General features: G+C 32.7%; 1 protein-coding gene across 6 annotated transcripts in view; it reads right to left on the bottom strand.

Moving 5' to 3' along the window:
- Positions 1-17858, bottom strand: part of LOC143247201 (caprin-1-like) — a 34481-nt gene extending 16623 nt beyond the window's left edge. For all 6 annotated transcript variants that reach the window (XM_076494868.1, XM_076494870.1, XM_076494869.1 and 3 more), the window contains exons 1-6: positions 17603-17858; positions 15261-15323; positions 14396-14482; positions 12721-12882; positions 6771-6939; positions 1979-2214 (exon numbers count right to left, since the gene is read on the bottom strand). In XM_076494868.1, coding sequence (XP_076350983.1) covers positions 1979-2214; positions 6771-6939; positions 12721-12882; positions 14396-14482; positions 15261-15323; positions 17603-17716 — 831 coding nt within the window. In that variant the 5' untranslated portion in view covers positions 17717-17858. The remainder of the gene's footprint in view (positions 1-1978; positions 2215-6770; positions 6940-12720; positions 12883-14395; positions 14483-15260; positions 15324-17602) is intronic.
- Between the last annotated feature and the right edge of the window lie 1632 nt (positions 17859-19490).

Here is a 19490-nt window from a genome sequence, read left to right as displayed (position 1 = left end):
CGAGTTGTCAGATTTTTATACTTGGACTGTTTTTAGATATTTCTACATATGTGGCCAAACAGATATTGCTCTTTCTGCAGCAAAAACATTTTCTATTCATTGTTAACTCCAATCTTTTCAATGAAAAGTACTTGAGACACCTGATAATGTAATTTCTTCTCCTCGTTGGACTTGAATTAAGAAAAAAAGTAATTCAAGCATGATAACACACTCAAGAAGTTCCATTCAAATGCATATGAATCATACTTAAAAGAGGCATGTGGAGTAAATAGGGGGAGAAAGAATTAGATTATGCTAACTAGGTGGAAAATATAATTGACTGAGCAGAAAATATAATAAAGGGGACTAGCAAAGATGCAGTTCTGGTGGCACACATAAGGGCTAATGATGTAGGGAAAGGTAGGTCACAGAAGCTAACTGTATTCTCAAGACAGTTGGTATGGGTATTAGTACTGTGATAAAGGCATTTAAAAAAAAAAGCCATAACTTAATTTGTCAAGTAACTGTGGGGATGAAGTTATAAGTAGGTTACTTTGGGTAAATGCTAGACTTATGTTAGTACGTACGCACAAGCAGATAGGTTGGTTGGACTTATAGGATCAGTTCTGTAAAAGAAAGGAGCTTTTTAGAATAGATGGTTTACATTCAAGTAGTATAATGCCTGGCTTGTTAGCCAAGGCTATTAACTCAACTGTAAGAAAAGTTTCAAATTAGGACTAGACAGTGGTAAGGGCAGGGTATAATATAACGTAAAATGAATAAGAGGCAGAGAAAAGTTTGGTACATGAAATGAGTATAGTGCTAGTTATACGGATAGGTTTAATTGTTACTGTTGTAATGCTAGAAGCATAAGAAATAAGTTTTGGAAAGTATGTTATAAAATGCTTTCCAAACTCATTTAACACAGTTAAGAATATTATTGAATAGTTAACATGGTTTCACCAAGAGGAAACCTTGCCTTAAAAATCTTTTGATGTTATCTGAAAAGGACATTGATTATGCAGATGAGGGTAAGGGTGTAGATTTGATGTATCTGGATTTTCAGAAAGCATTTGACAAGTACCATATAAAATGCTTATAAAAAAAATTATATCTAGATGGTGTGGGAAATAAGTTAGCAAATTGGATAGAAATGTAGCTGGAAAGAATTGTAGGGTCATTACAAATGGATTTCAGGCAAACTGGATTAATGTCACAAGTGAAGTACCTCAGGGCTCAGTCTTCTGACCATTGCTCTTTTAGATTTACATCAATGACAGATGAAGGAATGGTCAAAAAGTTACTTAAATATGTTGATGATATTGAGGTCTTGGGTGTTGCTAGCTGTGAAGAGGATTGTACTTCATTCATGTTCTACTAATTAATTTTAAAATATATTTTTCAACTATCTATGTTATAATAATACTTGATTTTGATGGAATAGCAATCATGAATAACAAATTTCTTCTTCAAGGGTGTGTACAACGAAAAGGTTAGGCAGACCTAAAGTCCATTACATTATATGGAACCTCTGCAGAGTGAATGTTTGTAAAATTTGTTCAGGGTCCAAAAATGTCTGGTTACAACTGATCTATGGTGTTCAACAGAACAAAGTAAGGGCTAGCCAGAATGAATCAGTATGTCAAAATAACTTCCCTGAATGACAAAAGTGAAAGTGCTATAGTGGTCAGTTAGTGTCAATCTATACATGTAGACTATTGTATAATGTTACAGTGTCAAACTACATATGTAGAGTACAATATAAATTACTTCTTAACAAATTGTAGAGTTACAGAAAAATATTGTTTACTAATATTTCTTCACAAATAAAAATAATAATCAAATGTTATCAAATGTTAATTATCCCTGACTTTTACCATCTTCAATAAAATTGACAGTTACCGACTCTTATTACCGAAATTAAATTCCCAAAATTTTTATACCCTTCAAAAATGCACAAGAACATCATGTATGTAAAATCAATAGGCTTTCTCCCTACCTGATGGTTTTCTCCCAAAACTTCTGTTCTCAGCTCCAACCCTGGATAGGTTTCTCCAACATTGTTACTGGTTTGACCAGACTTGTACTCTTCAGGATTTATGTTTTCTTGATTTTCCTCACTTTCTTGAACAGCCTCTTCAGTTTTGTGAATGAAGTAGCCCGATCCATTGATTGCTGTGTGATCGAAGTAGCCCGATTCACTGATCCTCAATAAGAGATCTTTTAAGTTTTTATCTACACACGCTGTTAAGGAAACTTAAGATTGTGATCAGAATATTTTCTTGCAACTTTTATTCCCAACACAAAACATGTTCACTTTTCAGAAGTTTAATGTACAAATGCTTACCAAATTTCAAAATTTAGGCACAAATAATTATTGTACCTTCTTCACAAATAAAATCTAAAAAATGTTCAAATTCATATTTCTGCCTAACTTTGAGGACTCTCAGCTATAAGTAACAGACTCGAGTTTTATATTTTTAACACATTCCAATGTATAATAGGATTTTATCTAACTATAAAGTACCAAGTTATCCAGATATTGTTTGTATCATGGTTCTTTCTTCACTGTCTCACTATCATTAAGTTATGAAAAAGGTGGGAAAACCATGAATAAAGAACACCTTTCAAAACAATTACTGGCAAAGTTTAAATACCAGTAAATAGAAGGACTAATAAAACAATGATATTAATGTAAAGTGAAGAAAGTGGTGTAAGAAGTAATTTATGGTTTAATGAAAATATGATTAGATATAACTTTTGCAAACAACAATGGAATTAGATGTGAAGTTTAAAAGATTTAGGAACAAATTAAAAGATCCAAAAATTTCTTATAGCTGTTTTAAGTTATTTCCATTCACAGACATGTCACCTTCCCTGATCTAATGCCATTGTGAGATGGGTCAAATCATAGGTTTCCAATAAATCTTTGTTCCTTTAAGTGGGAGTTTTAACAATTTATAGCCAGAAGTAGCAAATACAGGAATCAGAAAATAATTTCTAAGTTGAACTTGATTAGATATGTGAAATTGAGCTTTCTAATCAACAATAAATAAATTAAAAGTTTAAGACAAAGTGACGACTTATTTTCTTTCTTGAGCACACAGCTATGCAATAGACCATGCTCTGCCTACGACAGGTATCAAAACCACATTTTTTATTGTTAAAAGCCCTCATTCACTCTTACCACCAAGCTATCAGAGAACAAAAGAAAGTATTCTAATGTGTTTTTTTCAAAAAATGTTGCACAACTAAATTCTAAAAATTTCACAAAATGAAAAGTCACATAACACTGGTTTACAAAGAAATTGAGGCAAGCACAAAAATAGCTGTTTTAACCTAATTTGGGGGTGCTGAATTCAGATTTGAAATCCGTTTTTACTCATCACCTCTAGTTTTTTTAGATATGCATACTGTACATTTTGTACACATACTGTACATAAAGGCGTATATGCATTCAGGGTTAATTTCTAATATTGTGTGACTTATGTCTTCTTTTTTAGTTATTATGCAATAAATGTAAGTGATAGCATTACATTATATATATATATAGCTATATATCAAGACGGATTTTGGCAGTTAAGCGTAGCCAACACCTCTCAATCAACAGTCAGTTGTGCACTGGCAGTCAGCGCAGGAGGTTGGTGTCCCTCGACAATTGTGTTACACAATCTTTTGGGTATATATTTGTATTACAATTTCCAACGACGCACATAATTATTATTGCCTTACATATGATTTAATTTTACTTTGTTTTTTTTCAGATTCTCCAATGGCTTCAAGCTCGTCAAAACACCGAGGATGCCTCAACAAGGCCAATTCTTTCTGCTACGTGTGTGGGGACTTCACGACAGTTCCACAGCATCGAACCATCACTTCCCTCCTCAGAACTGCCTACTTTCATTATTTTGACTGTAAAATTGGTGATCAGGACAAATCTTGGGCTCCACACATCTGTTGTAAACCCTGCTACAATGGACTAACTGCTTGGTTTAATGGCAAGAAAGCGGCTTTCAACTTTGCAGTCCGATGGTTTGAGAGAGCCACGAAGCCATGCAGATGATTATTATTTTTGTCTAACAAATATAACTGGTTTCAATGCATCTTCTAGAAAAAAGATCAAATATCCCAACCTTCCATCTGCTATGAGACCCGTTCCCCATTCAGATGATCTTCCTGTCCCAACACCTCCAGTAAATAAGGATCTTCTTTCCTCATCAGATGAAGAAATACCTCCAAGGGAAGATTCTGCCAAATCAATCTCTTCCGAAGATATTGACTCTTCTTATTCAGGAACAAGTGGCAACGAGCCACACTGGATCACGCAAAAAGACCTGAATGACCTTGCTCGTGATTTGTATCTGTTAAAACAGCAGTCAGAGCTCTTGGCTTCTCGGCTTAAACAGTGGAACCTAGTCCAGGAAGATGTAAGGATCACCAGTTTCAGGAATCGGAACAAAGACCTTGCTTCATTTTTCGACATGGAAAACAAGTTGTGCTACTGCACAAATGTACCTGGCTTGTTCACTTTCCTTGGTTTGCCACATAATCCTTCAGACTGGCATCTTTTCATAGACTCTTCCAAGCGAAGTCTCAAGGCTGTGCTTCTGCACAACGGGAATAAATATCCCAGCATTCCCACTGCACACTCTGTCCATCTAAAGGAGTCCTATGACAATATGGAGCTTCTTTTAGAAGCTGTTAAGTACAAGCAGTACCAGTGGAGTCTGTGTAGGGACCTCAAGGTCATTGGTCTTCTTATGGGTATGTAAGCGGGCTTCACAAAGTACTGTTGCTTTCTCTGTCTCTGGGATAGTCGGGCTGTATTCCAGCATTAGAAGCAGAAAGACTGGGGGTCTAGAAGCACTTTCGTTCCTGGCGAACACAGCGTCAAGGAGAATCCTCTGGTTGACATGAAGAAGGTGCTTCTTCCTCCTCTTCACATCAAGCTTGGTTTGATGAAGAATTTCGTGAAGGCCATGGACAAAAATGGTGCTGCCTTCCAACACTTGTCTACTGTGTTCCCAGGCTCAGTGCTGCTAAGATCAAAGAGGGCATCTTTGTCGGACCTCAAATCCGAGAAGTGCTGAAGGATACTGATTTTGAGGAGCTTCTTACCTTAAAGGAACTGAGAGCATGGGAAGCATTTAAGTCAGTCTGTAGTGGCTTCCTTGGTAACACACGCATACCAAATTACCAAGCCTGTATTGAGAAGTTGCTAGACTTATGAGGATATGGGATGCCGAATGTCACTCAAAATTCATTTTCTCCATTCCCACCTTAACTTCTTCCCTCCAAACCTTGGAGCAGTGAGTGATGAGCACAGAGAAAGATTCCACCAAGATATTACGAAGATGGAGAGCAACTACCAAGGCAAGTGGGACCCCAGCATAATGGGAGACTTCTGCTGGATGCTCTTGCGTGACATACCGGAGGCAAAATACACCAGATCATCTAAGAAAACACACTTCTAACTGTCTGCGGTACTATGAATTGTGTACATTGTGTCATCCAAGTATATTTATTCCGTCAAAGTTCTTTATCTATCCTGTTTTATCTGTAATAAGCTGCTGCAACTGTTGAAATAAGCACGTATATACTCTGTATATACTAAAATGAGACTATTTAAAAGCCAGAAAACTAGAGGTGATAGAGCAAAACTGTTTATAAATTTGAATTCAGCACACCCAAATTAGTAAAAAACACCTATTCACATTCTTGCCTCAGACAAAAAATATTTTTTTGTAAACCAGTGTAATTATACCAAGCTATATGAATTAAGTCAACACTGCATTCCTATCTAGTGTATTTCTTGCAATATAAGCATTTTCTCTGTGAGAAAGAAAATCTAGAGATAGCAGTGATTATCCCCACATATACAGAATATATTAGATACAAAAAATAAAACATTACATTATAAAAATAAAAAAAAGTCAACATTCAAAATATGTAAACAGCAATCATCTTACAGTCGACATCAGTCCAGCCTTAAACAATCACACACTATCCTGTTTAAAGAGCAGTCAGTCTATAGACAATCCTAAAAGCAATCAAACATTACCCTCTATAGAAGAATCAACTCTTAGCCTTCCCTGAAAGGAAAAAAAACACTATCCTGTATAAATAGTAAGAAACGTTTAGCCTTTTTTCAACATATCCTTCAGTTGTTAAATCTTTATCCTGTAGAAATAGCAATAAACTTACAGCTTTTACAGCATATCTTATAGTTGTTTGTTCCTTTACAAACTGATCTTTACAGAGTACAAATATTTCCACAATCAAAAACAATACAAGAACTGTGATATTAGTTTGTGTTTTATATTAAAAACAAACAAACAAACTTTTATTATCACTTTATGAATGTGTTACAACTGAAAATAACCAAAACAAAATGCTGCTACAGCAAAGTTTGTTTAATCTGATGTACAATGAAACAAGTTACATAAAAGATCCAGCAGCTCAAGTTTACAAAAATAGACATACATAAAAACAAACCAAATTTCCTGCTCCAATAATAAAACTTTGTAGAATGGACAGCAACTGCCTATCATGGAGACACAAGTGTTGAGGACAATGTTTCAAAAGTCTTCTGCCTTTTGTCTTCAGGTCAGTGTGTGTGTAAGTTTAAAAAAAATTTAACAAATAAGTCACATAATAATGACTGTTACCACAAGACAAAGTAAGTCAACATTGTGCTGTGCTATGAATCTTAAATTTATACAAAATGTTTCCATTTAATACCCAACACTAAACATTCACCACATGAAAACTGAATAGTTGATTAAGGATACATGTTGTTCCTAGAATTTCTTTGTTTTTCCCTTCAATCAGACAGAGCATATGTTCACTACATGTGTTCAACTGCTCTTCAAATGGAATGACCTCTTCTTCTGACCCTCTCTCTGGTGACAAAAGCTTATAAAGCTCATCAATGTTGTTAAGGTCATCTTCCGTTAGTGTCTGTATGAAAGAAAAAACAATGTAGCTACTTACAGAAATTTATACGAAACTTTCACATTTCATGGAGGCTTAAACACACAAAGTATGTTACTTCATTATCTTTTACATAGTAAGGAACTATCTCTCTCATATATATGTGTATAAAACTATCTTTATTAGCGAGTATCTTTCACTCTTCTTCTGACCCTCTCTCTGGTGACAAAAGCTTATAAAGCTCATCAATGTTGTTAAGGCCATCTTCCGTTAGTGTCTGTATGAAAGAAAAAACAATATAAAAACAATGTAGCTACTTACAGAAATTTATACGAAACTTTCACATTTCATGGAGGCTTAAACACACAAAGTATGTTACTTCATTATCTTTTATATAGTAAGGAACTATCTCTCTCATATATATGTGTATAAAACTATCTTTATTAGCGAGTATCTTTCACTCGCCGAGAACAAACCTGTTTACCAAATTTCAAAATTCTCATTGTCATTTCTTAATACTTGTTTAGTGTTATTTGCAAATAATAATTTTAAGACTATGATATCACAGTTCTGTAGAGCACTTAAGAGTACAATGCACTTATCAATTTGAGAAAAAAAATGTCTACCTTAGCAAAGTATAGGTTTATATTAGTTAAGAATATAATTCTCATGCTTTTGTTTCTAATGTGGTTCTTCCTTCTCTTTATCTGAGTTCATAAGTACATATCAATCACATCCGTTTGCAAAATCACAGCATGTGTTCTGAAAATTTATTAATGGAATGGTTTTAAGAATAGCCATAGACAAAACTTAAATACTACTGAAAACAGAAGATTATAAACTATTTAAGTCAGTGTAGAACAGGGTCACCAAACTTTTTTCACAGGGGGCCAGAGTACTTGGGGAATGAGAAGCGCGGGCCTCATGATCATTATGTTCAATACCCATAAGCTAGAACGAAAGCTCTCAGTAAAAGACTTAACACTAAGTTTAGGATGCCACATTAGCCATGTGGGAGTAGCATGCAATACACACATATAATAAAAAACAAACAGAAATACAACCAACATTTTTATTTACCAAAAGATTATCAAAGAAGGTGACATTAGCAAAAACAGTTGTCACATCGCACAGTGAGTACATATCTGAATTTCACTAAGCCACAAAAATGTCAGTGAGATTTATGACATTGGCATTTGGCTTTCAAAATATCTTCAATGTTCGGTTTTGAATTGCTGCATCCAATCATTAGAATTGCTTTCAAATGTTCATCAGTCAACCTTGATTGATGTACCGACTTTATATACCTCATTTTTGAAAATGTTTCTTGACAGACATAAATTGTTCTGAACACTGATGCCATACCAGATGCAAACTGCTTCAGCTTTGGAAAATCATCTTCAGGTATGCAACTGTAAAATTTAACAAGTTGCCCATCTCTGTGTTTTGCTTTCAACAAGTCATTTCCTTGCAAATCGATGACCTCCAGCTGAAGTTCTACTGGCACGTCATCAATGACACAATAAAAAAAATTCTGAAAAAGGAGAATGTCACTTTCGATTCTGTCGAGATCTGAAAATCTCTCTAAAAATGATTATTTAAATCACAAATAATCTTTTTCTGAAACTCCAGGTTGACATCTTCTGTGATTCCACCATGAAACTCATTGAAACACTGAAAATGAGAGGTTTCCTCCTTCTAAATGTGCTTCAAACAATGACAACTTTCTCTAAAATCCTTTAATGATTCTATAGAGATCACATACAAGGTTATTCTTCCCCTGAAGTTTCAAGTTCAATTCATTCATGTGGGATGTGATGTCAACTAAAAATGACAACTTTGACAACCAGGTTAGATCTGACAGAAGTGGATAAGCTCTATATTTCTCAATAAGAAATATATCTATTTCTCTTCTCAGCTTATAAAAATGAGACAAGACTTTACCGCAGCTGAGCCACCTCACTGCCATGTGATAAGGCAGGTCATAGAAATCTGAATCAATTTTTTCAAGAAACGCCTTGAACTGGCGATGATTAAGTGCATGACCCCGAATGAAGTTCACTGCAGAAATGACTGATTTCAGTACACAAGAAATATCTAAGTCTTTTCCACATTGTGCTTGCTGATATATGATGCAGTGTACGAACAAAGTGCTTGGGAGTTGAAGATCTTCCAGCTGTTTCCTGATCAGCCCCACCAGACCCTTCTTTACTCCATCCATGTTTTTTTCCTCCATCAACTGTTACACCTCTAAGCTGATTCCACTGAAGGTTATAGTCATGCAAAGTTTTATGCACTTCCATAAAAATGTCTTCTCCACTTGTTCTTCCGTGCGTGCTGCAAACTGATACTAACTCTTCCGTGATCTGAAAGTCCAAATTAACTCCACAAATGAACACAAGAAGTTGTAATGTACTCGAGAGATCGATAGACTCATCCAGTGCCAGAAAATACCATAGAAAGTTTCTAGCTTTTTGGCATATCTGTAATGCAATGTTCTCTTCAAGTTCTTCTGCTCTCCGTACAACTGAAGCTGCTGAAAGGCTGATACTTTCAAAGAAATTGGCTTTTTCAGGACACAGCTCATTTGCTACTTCCATCATACACTCTTTGATGAGGTTGCTGTCAGTAAAAGGTTTTCTTTGCTCTGCCATCCTATGCACTATTTTGTAACTTGTACAAGTGAAAGATTCATTTTCAGCAAACTTTCTCGTGAAGAGATTCTTTTGAGATTCAAATACACGTTTCATAGATTAAAATTTCTCAAAACAGAACTTTCCTGAAAATTTTAAATATGATGATAGATGTTTTGTTTCATAGTGACCCCAGAGATTGTACTCTTTCAAAATGGCAACACTTCGGTGCATATCACACAAGTAGCTTTCTGGTTTTTTGTTTCCATAAAGAAGTACTTTTCTTCCCATTCTTCTTTGAAAGCACGACACTCAGAGTCCACTTTTCTTTTTTTAAAAGAAGCTATAACAATAGGTGAAAAATAAACAGGATCTGAAAATGAAAAATGCAGAACGCTGTGAGAAAAGTATTGTACTGGTCCAAGAACGCACAAATAAAATATACTGAAACATATGTTTACCATGATACTTACCTAAGAACGAATTACGAAAAGTGCATAGCCCAACTACTAAGAGAAATGAGCTTGCTGAAGTGGTTACCCTAGGCCGCTGAATTTACAAGAAGAGTCGATAGGACGAGGGTTAAGTCTGTACATGTTTTCAAAATCCTAATGCTTTCATAGATACGTGCCTCGATATGAATAAACGGACAGCAAGGATGAAAGAAGAATTTTCCTATTGGTTAAAAATGCGCGTGACAGCCTTGTTTCTTTTTATCACAACGTCTCATGTTTACCAGCTTAAAACAACCATCAGTGTGATTTAATTTGTTATGACAGTCGGACATTTGATGAAATGTCATTTTTTATTACCAAGCAGCTAGCTGCTGGCAGACCGGACAAAATGACCTTGAGGGCCGTAGTTTGGTGACCCCTGGTGTAGAGTAAATAAAGTGGTGTGAGATTAATTTGCATCAGAGTTAGCTCTGCAAACAAAAAACCAGAGATGGTAAATCTTCTATAGTTTCTTGTTTTCTTTCTGTCATTCCCAAAAATGTTAAGTTATAATTGTTTGAAACCTCTGGAAATTTTATTCTATGAATGAAATAGTTAAGCTTAGAGAGTGTGGTAGGTGGCAGCAAAATATTTCAGCAATTCCAATTCTTACATATTATCATTCTTACCACGCACGTACATTATCAAGTTTACCGTACTCATTCTTTACCAAAGTTTACCATACTTGTGTGTTATAGTAAAATCTGCACAAGCCGGAAATAAACATTTTGCAACATTATCTTGAGATTTCTCTCATAAAACACCCTCTATATGGCAGAACCTGTGTAATGCAGATGGAGAACTATCTTTAACCTACCTCATCTATCAACAAGTAGTATTAGAACCTGAGTAAAGCAGAAAAAATGTTTATGATTAAATATTAATTTCTTATTTGATTAATAATTTCTTTAAATATTAATAAATTCTTCAATATTTTGTTACAGTAAGTATTGGTTAAATATATTTTCTTTTTCTGTCATCATTATTTTTGCAGTTAAATTAAACAAAAGAATGGAACAAGAAAATTGGAATATTCTACTTCTCCTAGATAACGTAACTTGTCACCCAAAAGTTCAACTTTCAAATGTTTGTTTAGTCTTTTTACCTCCATGTACAACATCAGTTCTACAGCCACTAGATAATGAATTATACAGTGTATAAAATTGAAATAGAAAAAACTGATGCTTCAGCATATTATTGCAAACATGCACAACTGTAAGAGAGCATCTGAAATGGCCATGAAAATTGACGTGCGAGATGCAATTGCATTTTAAGTCATTCAATCAAATGTGTAAAAAATGAATGCATAATAAAGTGCTTTTAAAACTGTGGATTTATTCTTGATAATAGCAGAGATTGTGGAAAAGTTGTTTGTTGTGATGATTCTAGTGAAATCCAAATTCTGAGAAGATCGACGCAAATGATTCTGTGAACATGGAAAGTTTTGTGAATGTTGACAAGAATGGTTTAATAGAAACAGACTAAACTGATTTAAAATCTATAATAGAATCACAAGATGGTAACAGTGTGAGAAATTCAGAAGATGAATAAAATGTAAAAGACAGTGAGGAAATAGAAATTTCTAGTTCATCGCAAGTGTTAAGTTATATTAACGCTATTAAACTGTATGCAAAAATGAAGGGGAAAATGAACTTCATGAAAAGGGTGTAGAATTGGTATTCTCTTTTAACCGCATGAGAAAGCCCATTGAAACAGTTGAAACTGGACACTCTTCAAATAAATTTGATTAAGATTTTGGGTGCTTATGTATATCATGAACATCTATTTTTGTTATTATTCTAATAAATTTAGCACAAACAGTATAATAGCTTCATTCACAAACGTCTTACTTCCCTTGAGTTAAGTAAGTATAACGTTCCTCTCAAAAATTATATATAATTAAGGAAATTCACATTCACTGTCTAAGCTGGAAAACCTGCTTATGCCAGAAATTTTACTCGGTCCCGTGCGATTCTGCCTTAAACAGGTTTTACTGTATTAAATTTATCATACTCAAATAGCACACATAACAGAAATTATATTTACTGGATATAAACTAACTTCAACCAAGAATATAGTAAGCAAAAATACTGTTAACCTAGCCCAACCTGATGCCACTGTGACAGGTCAGTTTGAAGGTCACTGAAAGACCTTTATCAGTTTTCAATGTTTCTCATTATTTATAGCCACAACTGGTGACTACAACAGTTGGCAAAATAAATTATTAAAATAAATCCATTAATGAATATCAATCAATACCAAAATGACTCTCTATATATAAATATGAACTCTCAACCATTGGTAAATAACTTATTTTAAAATAAATTTATTTTTAATGTTTTTTTTTCAAACAATGTTCAAATCTTTGGAAATTATACAAAGTAAAAAATAAAAAAATAATACAATTTTTAAAAACTTGGAACTAGATTACCATTTTAGTAAGCTGTTTATTAAGTTTCATGCAATGCAGTTATGTATTTCTACTATGAGAATAGAAAAACCAAAAAGTAATAAAACAACTGAAAACTCACCAATCTGGAAAAGGTTCCGATATTTAAATAAGAAACCTCAAAACATTTAAAATTAAGCTTTTCACCTTGTGTATAGACACTAAAAATAAACATATTGAATAAAAACAATATATAACATTTTTACAAATTATATGAAATTATTTTGCTTACAATAGCTCCATTTGAACCTGCTATGAAGTCACTTCGAACACCATCAGTATCCATTCTGTTTAGAATGTCCTGGCAGAGAAGGATATCTTTTATCCTCTGCATGTCCTGTTGTTGTCTCTCCAACTGCTCTCTTTTTGCCATTTTCTTCTGATGCTTAGCAGCCTAAGAAAATTTATTCACTAAGAATATCTAAATCTGATTAAAATTCAGTTTTTCTGTTATGAGATTTTTGTTGAAAATAAAACGAAAAACATGATGGATTAAATAGGAATAATTTTTTCAAAACTGAAACACTAGAATAAAGATAAAAAATCTAACATGTCACTGCATATTTAGTATTAAGCACTCCTAGAACCCTGTAATCAATTGTGTTCTGTACTAATGGACATGGACAACAACAGGTGCTAATATTGAATATTTCTCATTTGTTATAATTAAATGATATCATTTACCCACCCATACATAAATATTTATTATGTTAATCAGTTTTTGAAGTTTTAGATTACTTTAATGCAAGTTGCTGTTTTAGGCAAAAAAGCCAGCACAGATTAATTAAAAAGGATTAACTTGTTTGAAAAAAAAAAACACAACAAAAGACAACAATTATATATTTAAAAATGGCTGGTATGGGTAGAAAAGACACTAATAGAGAAGCAAACAATGTTTTAACCTTCTTCGATCATTGTCAGGTTCACAAAATGTTGTTCGCTCCTCCATTAGTGCCTTCTCTACCCATACCAGCTGCTTCAAAATAAATAATTTTCTCTCAAAGCGAGTTTTCTCGGCACCACAGAAAAAACAACAAAACCACAATGCTATGCAAGTGTCATTTGAAATTAAAACTACTATCACATTGGCTTGAAGAAAAATACTAGTTTCAATTATTATCTCTGTGTTTTAATAATTTCACATCCCTACATTTTTCTTTTTCCTACAATGTACTTGCATTATTTTTACCATAATGTTACTCTCAGTTGTCAAAAACTAAATGGTATTACTTCTTGTCAAACAAAAATGACAATAAGAAAATAACACAGAGAAACTCAACAATTGTTCTATAATTTCAATAAAAATAAATTAGTATAAAGTATCTCGAAGTCTCATCCCCCTTCTCTTCTCACGATTATTAAAAACTGCACTCACTGTGGTTAAAGATTTTTTTCAAATATTTTCCTACATTAGTATAAACAAGTTAAAAATTTCATGTCACTATTAGACAAATGAACAAAATAAAAGCAGAGAACTTTATTAAAACAAAGTATGAAAACTTAGTATTGATGTTTAGCAAAATACAAAATGCTACATCTTTTGTTGAGGTCCCAACAAACAACAAAACACTGCATCTTTTATGGAGATCTCAACAAAACATAAAACATTATCTTTGGTCAAAATCCCATCTTTAATAATGAATGAGTCATCTATTATGGCTCCTTTTCAACCCACTACTGAAGGTAAATCCTTACAGTGACTCGTGCTACTTCACGAGTCATTTGTAATATGGGTATATAATGAAAGAAAATACATCTAAATATCTCAAGTCAGTTAATAACAAAACTAATTTTTGACAAAATAATGGAACATGTTGATAATGGAATGAAACTGAAACCAAATTTTTGTTCAAGAGCCTTAATTATTCTCTTCATTAAAGCAGTAATTCATACAACCCCATACTTACATCTTGAATTATAGTGTGAAAATTCTTCTGGAGTTCTTTTGTTAAATCTAGCACTTCTAAAACTTGCTCATACTTCCGAATGGCATTCTGAAAATGGAGTGATAAGATGGAAATATAAAATTAGTAGCAGGATGAAATCATCCTTGTGAAAAAAAAACAACTAAATTTGAATGAGAAAGTGGAAAAGAAAAATGAGTTAACCAATATCAAAAGAACATTATGGACATTTGAATAAACAGTGTTCAACTTGAGAGGTGGTAACTTTTTCAACTTGCATTTATCAATAATAACATCTAATATATTCCTAAAGCTCCAAATGACCTTTAATTTTATCATCTGCTGCTTTATTTTTTCACATACTACACATCAAAAGCAAGAATATTTTTAAGCCTTTTTTACACCTACTAGTTATACCTACTAGTTAACCTACATTTATTTTACTTTTATTTTAGATGAATGTTGATTATTCTCTCTTCAGTCCTTTACAAAATGTGGTTAGGTTCAACCAGAAGGAACTTTTTTATGAAAAGGAGAAACTTCTATACACATTTTGCACTACTGTATGATTGAAATAAATTTATATCCAGGCTTTATTCAAATCAGTGTAATCAAAGTGGCTTGTTAAACAAATGAGCACAATATCTTTGACCACACCTTACTGGACCATGTACTTCTGTTTTTCTACATTAACTATGACATGTGCGCATCTGTGCCTATATACACACATTTGTGGTATTTTATGTATCAAATCAATATATGAGATATTGCAAGCAATATACATGCAAAGTATACTGAACATTTCCACTACAAGGTACACAAGTTATCAATAACAATGCAAGAGAAAAAAAAAAAAAATTGTACCCACCAGTTGATCGTCATTCAACTCTTTTCCTTTGTTGAGTTCACTTCTGTAGCCATCCAACTTTCCCTATGTGTAAATAGAAACAAAAATTAAACCTTGAATCTTCAAGCATGTGTCAAATATTCACAGATAATGACATCTTTATCAGATATTTCAAACAACAGGTCATTATTATAAGTGATTTTAATATTGAACTATACCTTTACACAAATTTTATGGTGTTATGTTAATCCATTAAATTTCATACTACATTCTTGAAACAATAATGAATACTGTGAAATTCAGATACTGAACTATTCCATAGTTTAGTTTTAACATCTACTTCTAGGTTTCAGGTAACTAAAAGCAAATCTTCATAGAAAATTATAATAAATCATTTGAACAATCCCTTTGTTCTTTAGACACATTCTCTTTGTAACACAAACCTCCAGACAAATCACATGGAGTAGAACCAATCAAGGAAACTTAAATTCCTTAGAAATGTAATATTTCAATCCCTGCCATTGTACTTAATTAAAATCAATAAAATAATAAGGAAGTTGGATCTAATAGGCTGATTGACTTTGCAAGTTATGTCTTTCATATTGTAGAATGTAATACAGGTAAAACCAATGACAAGTATATTAGCATCACACCATACTTCCTATTAAAACAAGTTTTATTTAACACTGTATTATGTAAATCTGTAAATGGTGATTCCAACATCTAATAAAGAACATTATTCATCAAGGCTTTAATTACAACTAACCTTTTTACACATAAACTTCTATTTTTAAAGAAGATCATTAATTTATGAAATTCTTCAGTGAACATTGTAACTTTGTGAAACAGTGTTGACTAGTGGAAGACAAATCTGATATTCTCAACTGTCTTAAATATAATAAACTATTTTTAATCTAAACATGTTACTTATTTTAACAGCTGAACTAGTACCATACAGAAAGCTTTAAGCTCAAATACACAGGTGGAAATTAAACAGTTCATATTATAGATTCCACATAATTACATTAAAAATGTATAACTTTATTAATCAACTTAGATCAATAAAATTAGCATCAAAATGTAGCTTATGTTACAAACTTGAAAACAACTTTTCCTATCTCAATAATAAAAAATATTTAATTTCTCATTCTCCACTTCTAGGCATCCCATGATGCCTTTCTGCTCCAAATTCTTCATTTCAGACTCTATTCACTTCTCAGACCTCAAAATTTCCAACAAATAGATACACGAAATATAGATATTGGTAGTCCAGAATTTAAAAGAACAACAATTTTTTATTTTCTGAGATATCAAAAAATAAATTTGTTACACCCACCACAGAAGTTTTTCCCAACTCATTCTACTTTATAACCAATTAAAAGGTTATTTCATGAAATATATGATTAAAACATCTTTAATTTATTTAGTAAAAGGCACCATTTGCCAAACAGATTTTATTGAATAAAGACAAAAGTTGGTGTCTTGGTAAGTAACAAATTTTTTAAAATCTTTTTAGAAGTCAGTTAAAAAGCCAGAAAAAATTATAGCAATTTTGTGGCATTCTGTTTCACTGTTCAAACTATCTTTGGTATTTTAAAATACATATTTGAAAAGTACGCAAATTATTTTTTGACCAACCATGTGTGAAATACTCAGAATTAATAAACACTGGCTTCCAAGAACAAAAATACCTCAATTCTGAAGCAAAGACATTATTTTACTAACACTTATATACTGATAAGTATATCAGCTTAACTAATTAAAAATATAAAAATTACAAAAAATAATTAGGTTAGAAGAAAACTGTCAAGAGTTGTGTTTAAAACAGTCCATTAGGACATGCATTTATAAAATACTTTTTGTATTTGGCTAATACCTTAGAATAGATAAAAAGGTACTCCATCCATAAATTTATTAAACAGGGTTATATGTTATACTATAGGTAGCTTTTCAAGCTAATAAGTTACATGTAAATCGTATATCTAATAAATTCTAAAGACATCAAACGACAGGATAGTCACTCCTCTGAAGAAATGTGATCACTACTGTAATGGTAATAGCACTATTGTAATATTATTAATAAAAATAGTATTATTAATAATAACGAACTCTATGGAGTCGACATTAATGTTTCGTTTAACGTACATAGATATACGGATCTTATAGTTCACATTACTTTTTTTGTGAAAAGTCTTTGTTCACCTAACACTAACTCAGTAACTGCACAACCTATAGCTCGCCAACATCAAGAAACTCAAAAGTAACGTTAGGCCTAATATTAGGCTTACTCCTAAGCACATCACCCCAAACAACGCTTAGGAAAAGTAAAACTGATAGAAAAAAAAAATCCAAAAACAAACAACCTTTCTCTTCTCTAAATTTCGAACTTTCTTTTCCAGTACGGTGACAATTTGTTTGACAGGATCCGAAGCCTCAATTGAGGCTTGTTTTTCGAGTTTGGCAGAAACGGAAGGCATTCTACACTTCCAATAACTTTAAGCTAGAAACCCCACACCTCACGTGTAGTTTAATTTTTTGTAAAACCTAAGAGACATATAGAACCTAGGGCAACCGCGAACAGAACCAAAAGCTAAATGACGTCACATCATCACTGTTTGTGTGGGTGTATATATATTTATGTATTTAAACACTGCCCTTCTGCTTGCTTAGATTTATTATAAAAATTCCGAACAACAGTTAATAAGACTATTTTTCTCCATAAGAAGTTTTAAATTGTAAATCAACATAATTTGGAATGTGAAGTCCTATCAAGAGCTGTAGAGTATACTTGTTTGTTGTTGTTTTGTTTTTAAGCACAAAGCTACATAAAAAGCTATCTGTGCTCTGCACACCACGGGTATCTAAGCCCAGTTTCTAGAGTCTAGACAACACATTTAGATATATATCAAAACAACATAATGTTCAGGAACAACTCTACCACAAGCAACAACACGCTGCTGGGATGGCTTTAGAGACTAATCAACAGTTACACCAAAATCCTTTTCTTTCATAACACAGTAAAGTTATTACTGTCCAAATTATGCTATAATTTAAGTTATGCTAACCCACATACTTTATCTTGCTTTTATTATAAATGAAACCAATCTGCCATTTATTTACCCAACTCACTAAATTATCTAAATGCTTTAATAAATCAGCAACATCCTCTTCACAGCTGGCAACACTCAAGACATTAATATATTCTGTGAATTTAAGTAATTTAATTATCACTGTAATTTATTTTTTATCAAATAGAAAATGTAATTAGAGGTAAATACAAATAAAGATTTGTAAAGGAAGAAGCAGTTATTTTATTTTACTTTTTGTATTTCTAGGATATCTACCAGCCAGGATGTTTGTTTGCACTGTAGGGCGAAGCTTCACAATGGGCTATCTTGGTTCAGTCCGTCGGGTGAATTTAACCGTGAGTTTTAGCGTTACAAAAACTACTTGGTATATTGTACTCAAGCCTTTTGTAGAATACTAAATAAGATACTGGAAGGTACTTGGTGTATTGAACAGTCGATTTGTTTCTTTCATATTTTACGTAATCAAAATAACATTGTCCTTTGAAGTTAACTTTCTTACAGCATCTGATGCATATATATTTTTAGATACGAAAAAAAAGTTAATACATTTCTGGCCACCCCTGGGTTTTCAAACTTAAATACCTTCCAAGATCGGATTGGATTAGCGAAACAGAAATTACCAGCAAATAATTAGATTACTGTAGCATGTAGATACTTAGTGCTTTGTACACTATACATTTGATGTCTTTAGGGAGCAAACCCTTATATTATGTATGAAATGCAGGAATTAGAAAGTCAACACACATATTACTAATTTTTATTATACAGATTCGTAGAATAATTATGTTAAAACACGCGAAGGTTTATTTAAAACGGTATTTTAGATGTATATGTTTTAATTGAAAATACTGCTTTTCTATTGTTAAACTTTTATACGTACCTAGAGGAAGTTGTGTGTTAGCCGAGACATATATTTGGCCATTACGTTGAATTATATATAGAAAGAGGATTTAGTTACATAGAAACTAAATGCTCACTACATCCTCAAAACACTCTCCATGAAAATCTCAAGCTGCAGCTCAATATTTTACATAACGAATTAAGGCGATCAAACAGTCAATAGCTACATTAAATCATCATAAACCATATCAACTAGTTACTAGTTATGTTTATCATCATTACACGGTATGAAATTAGCTACCATATCAAGTAATCGTCTGCC

The sequence above is a fragment of the Tachypleus tridentatus genome, chromosome 3, assembly GCF_004210375.1.
Source record: "Tachypleus tridentatus isolate NWPU-2018 chromosome 3, ASM421037v1, whole genome shotgun sequence".
NCBI lineage: Eukaryota > Metazoa > Arthropoda > Merostomata > Xiphosura > Limulidae > Tachypleus > Tachypleus tridentatus.
Note: the sequence above shows the minus strand (reverse complement) of the source record. Positions and strands in the feature narration are given on the sequence as shown.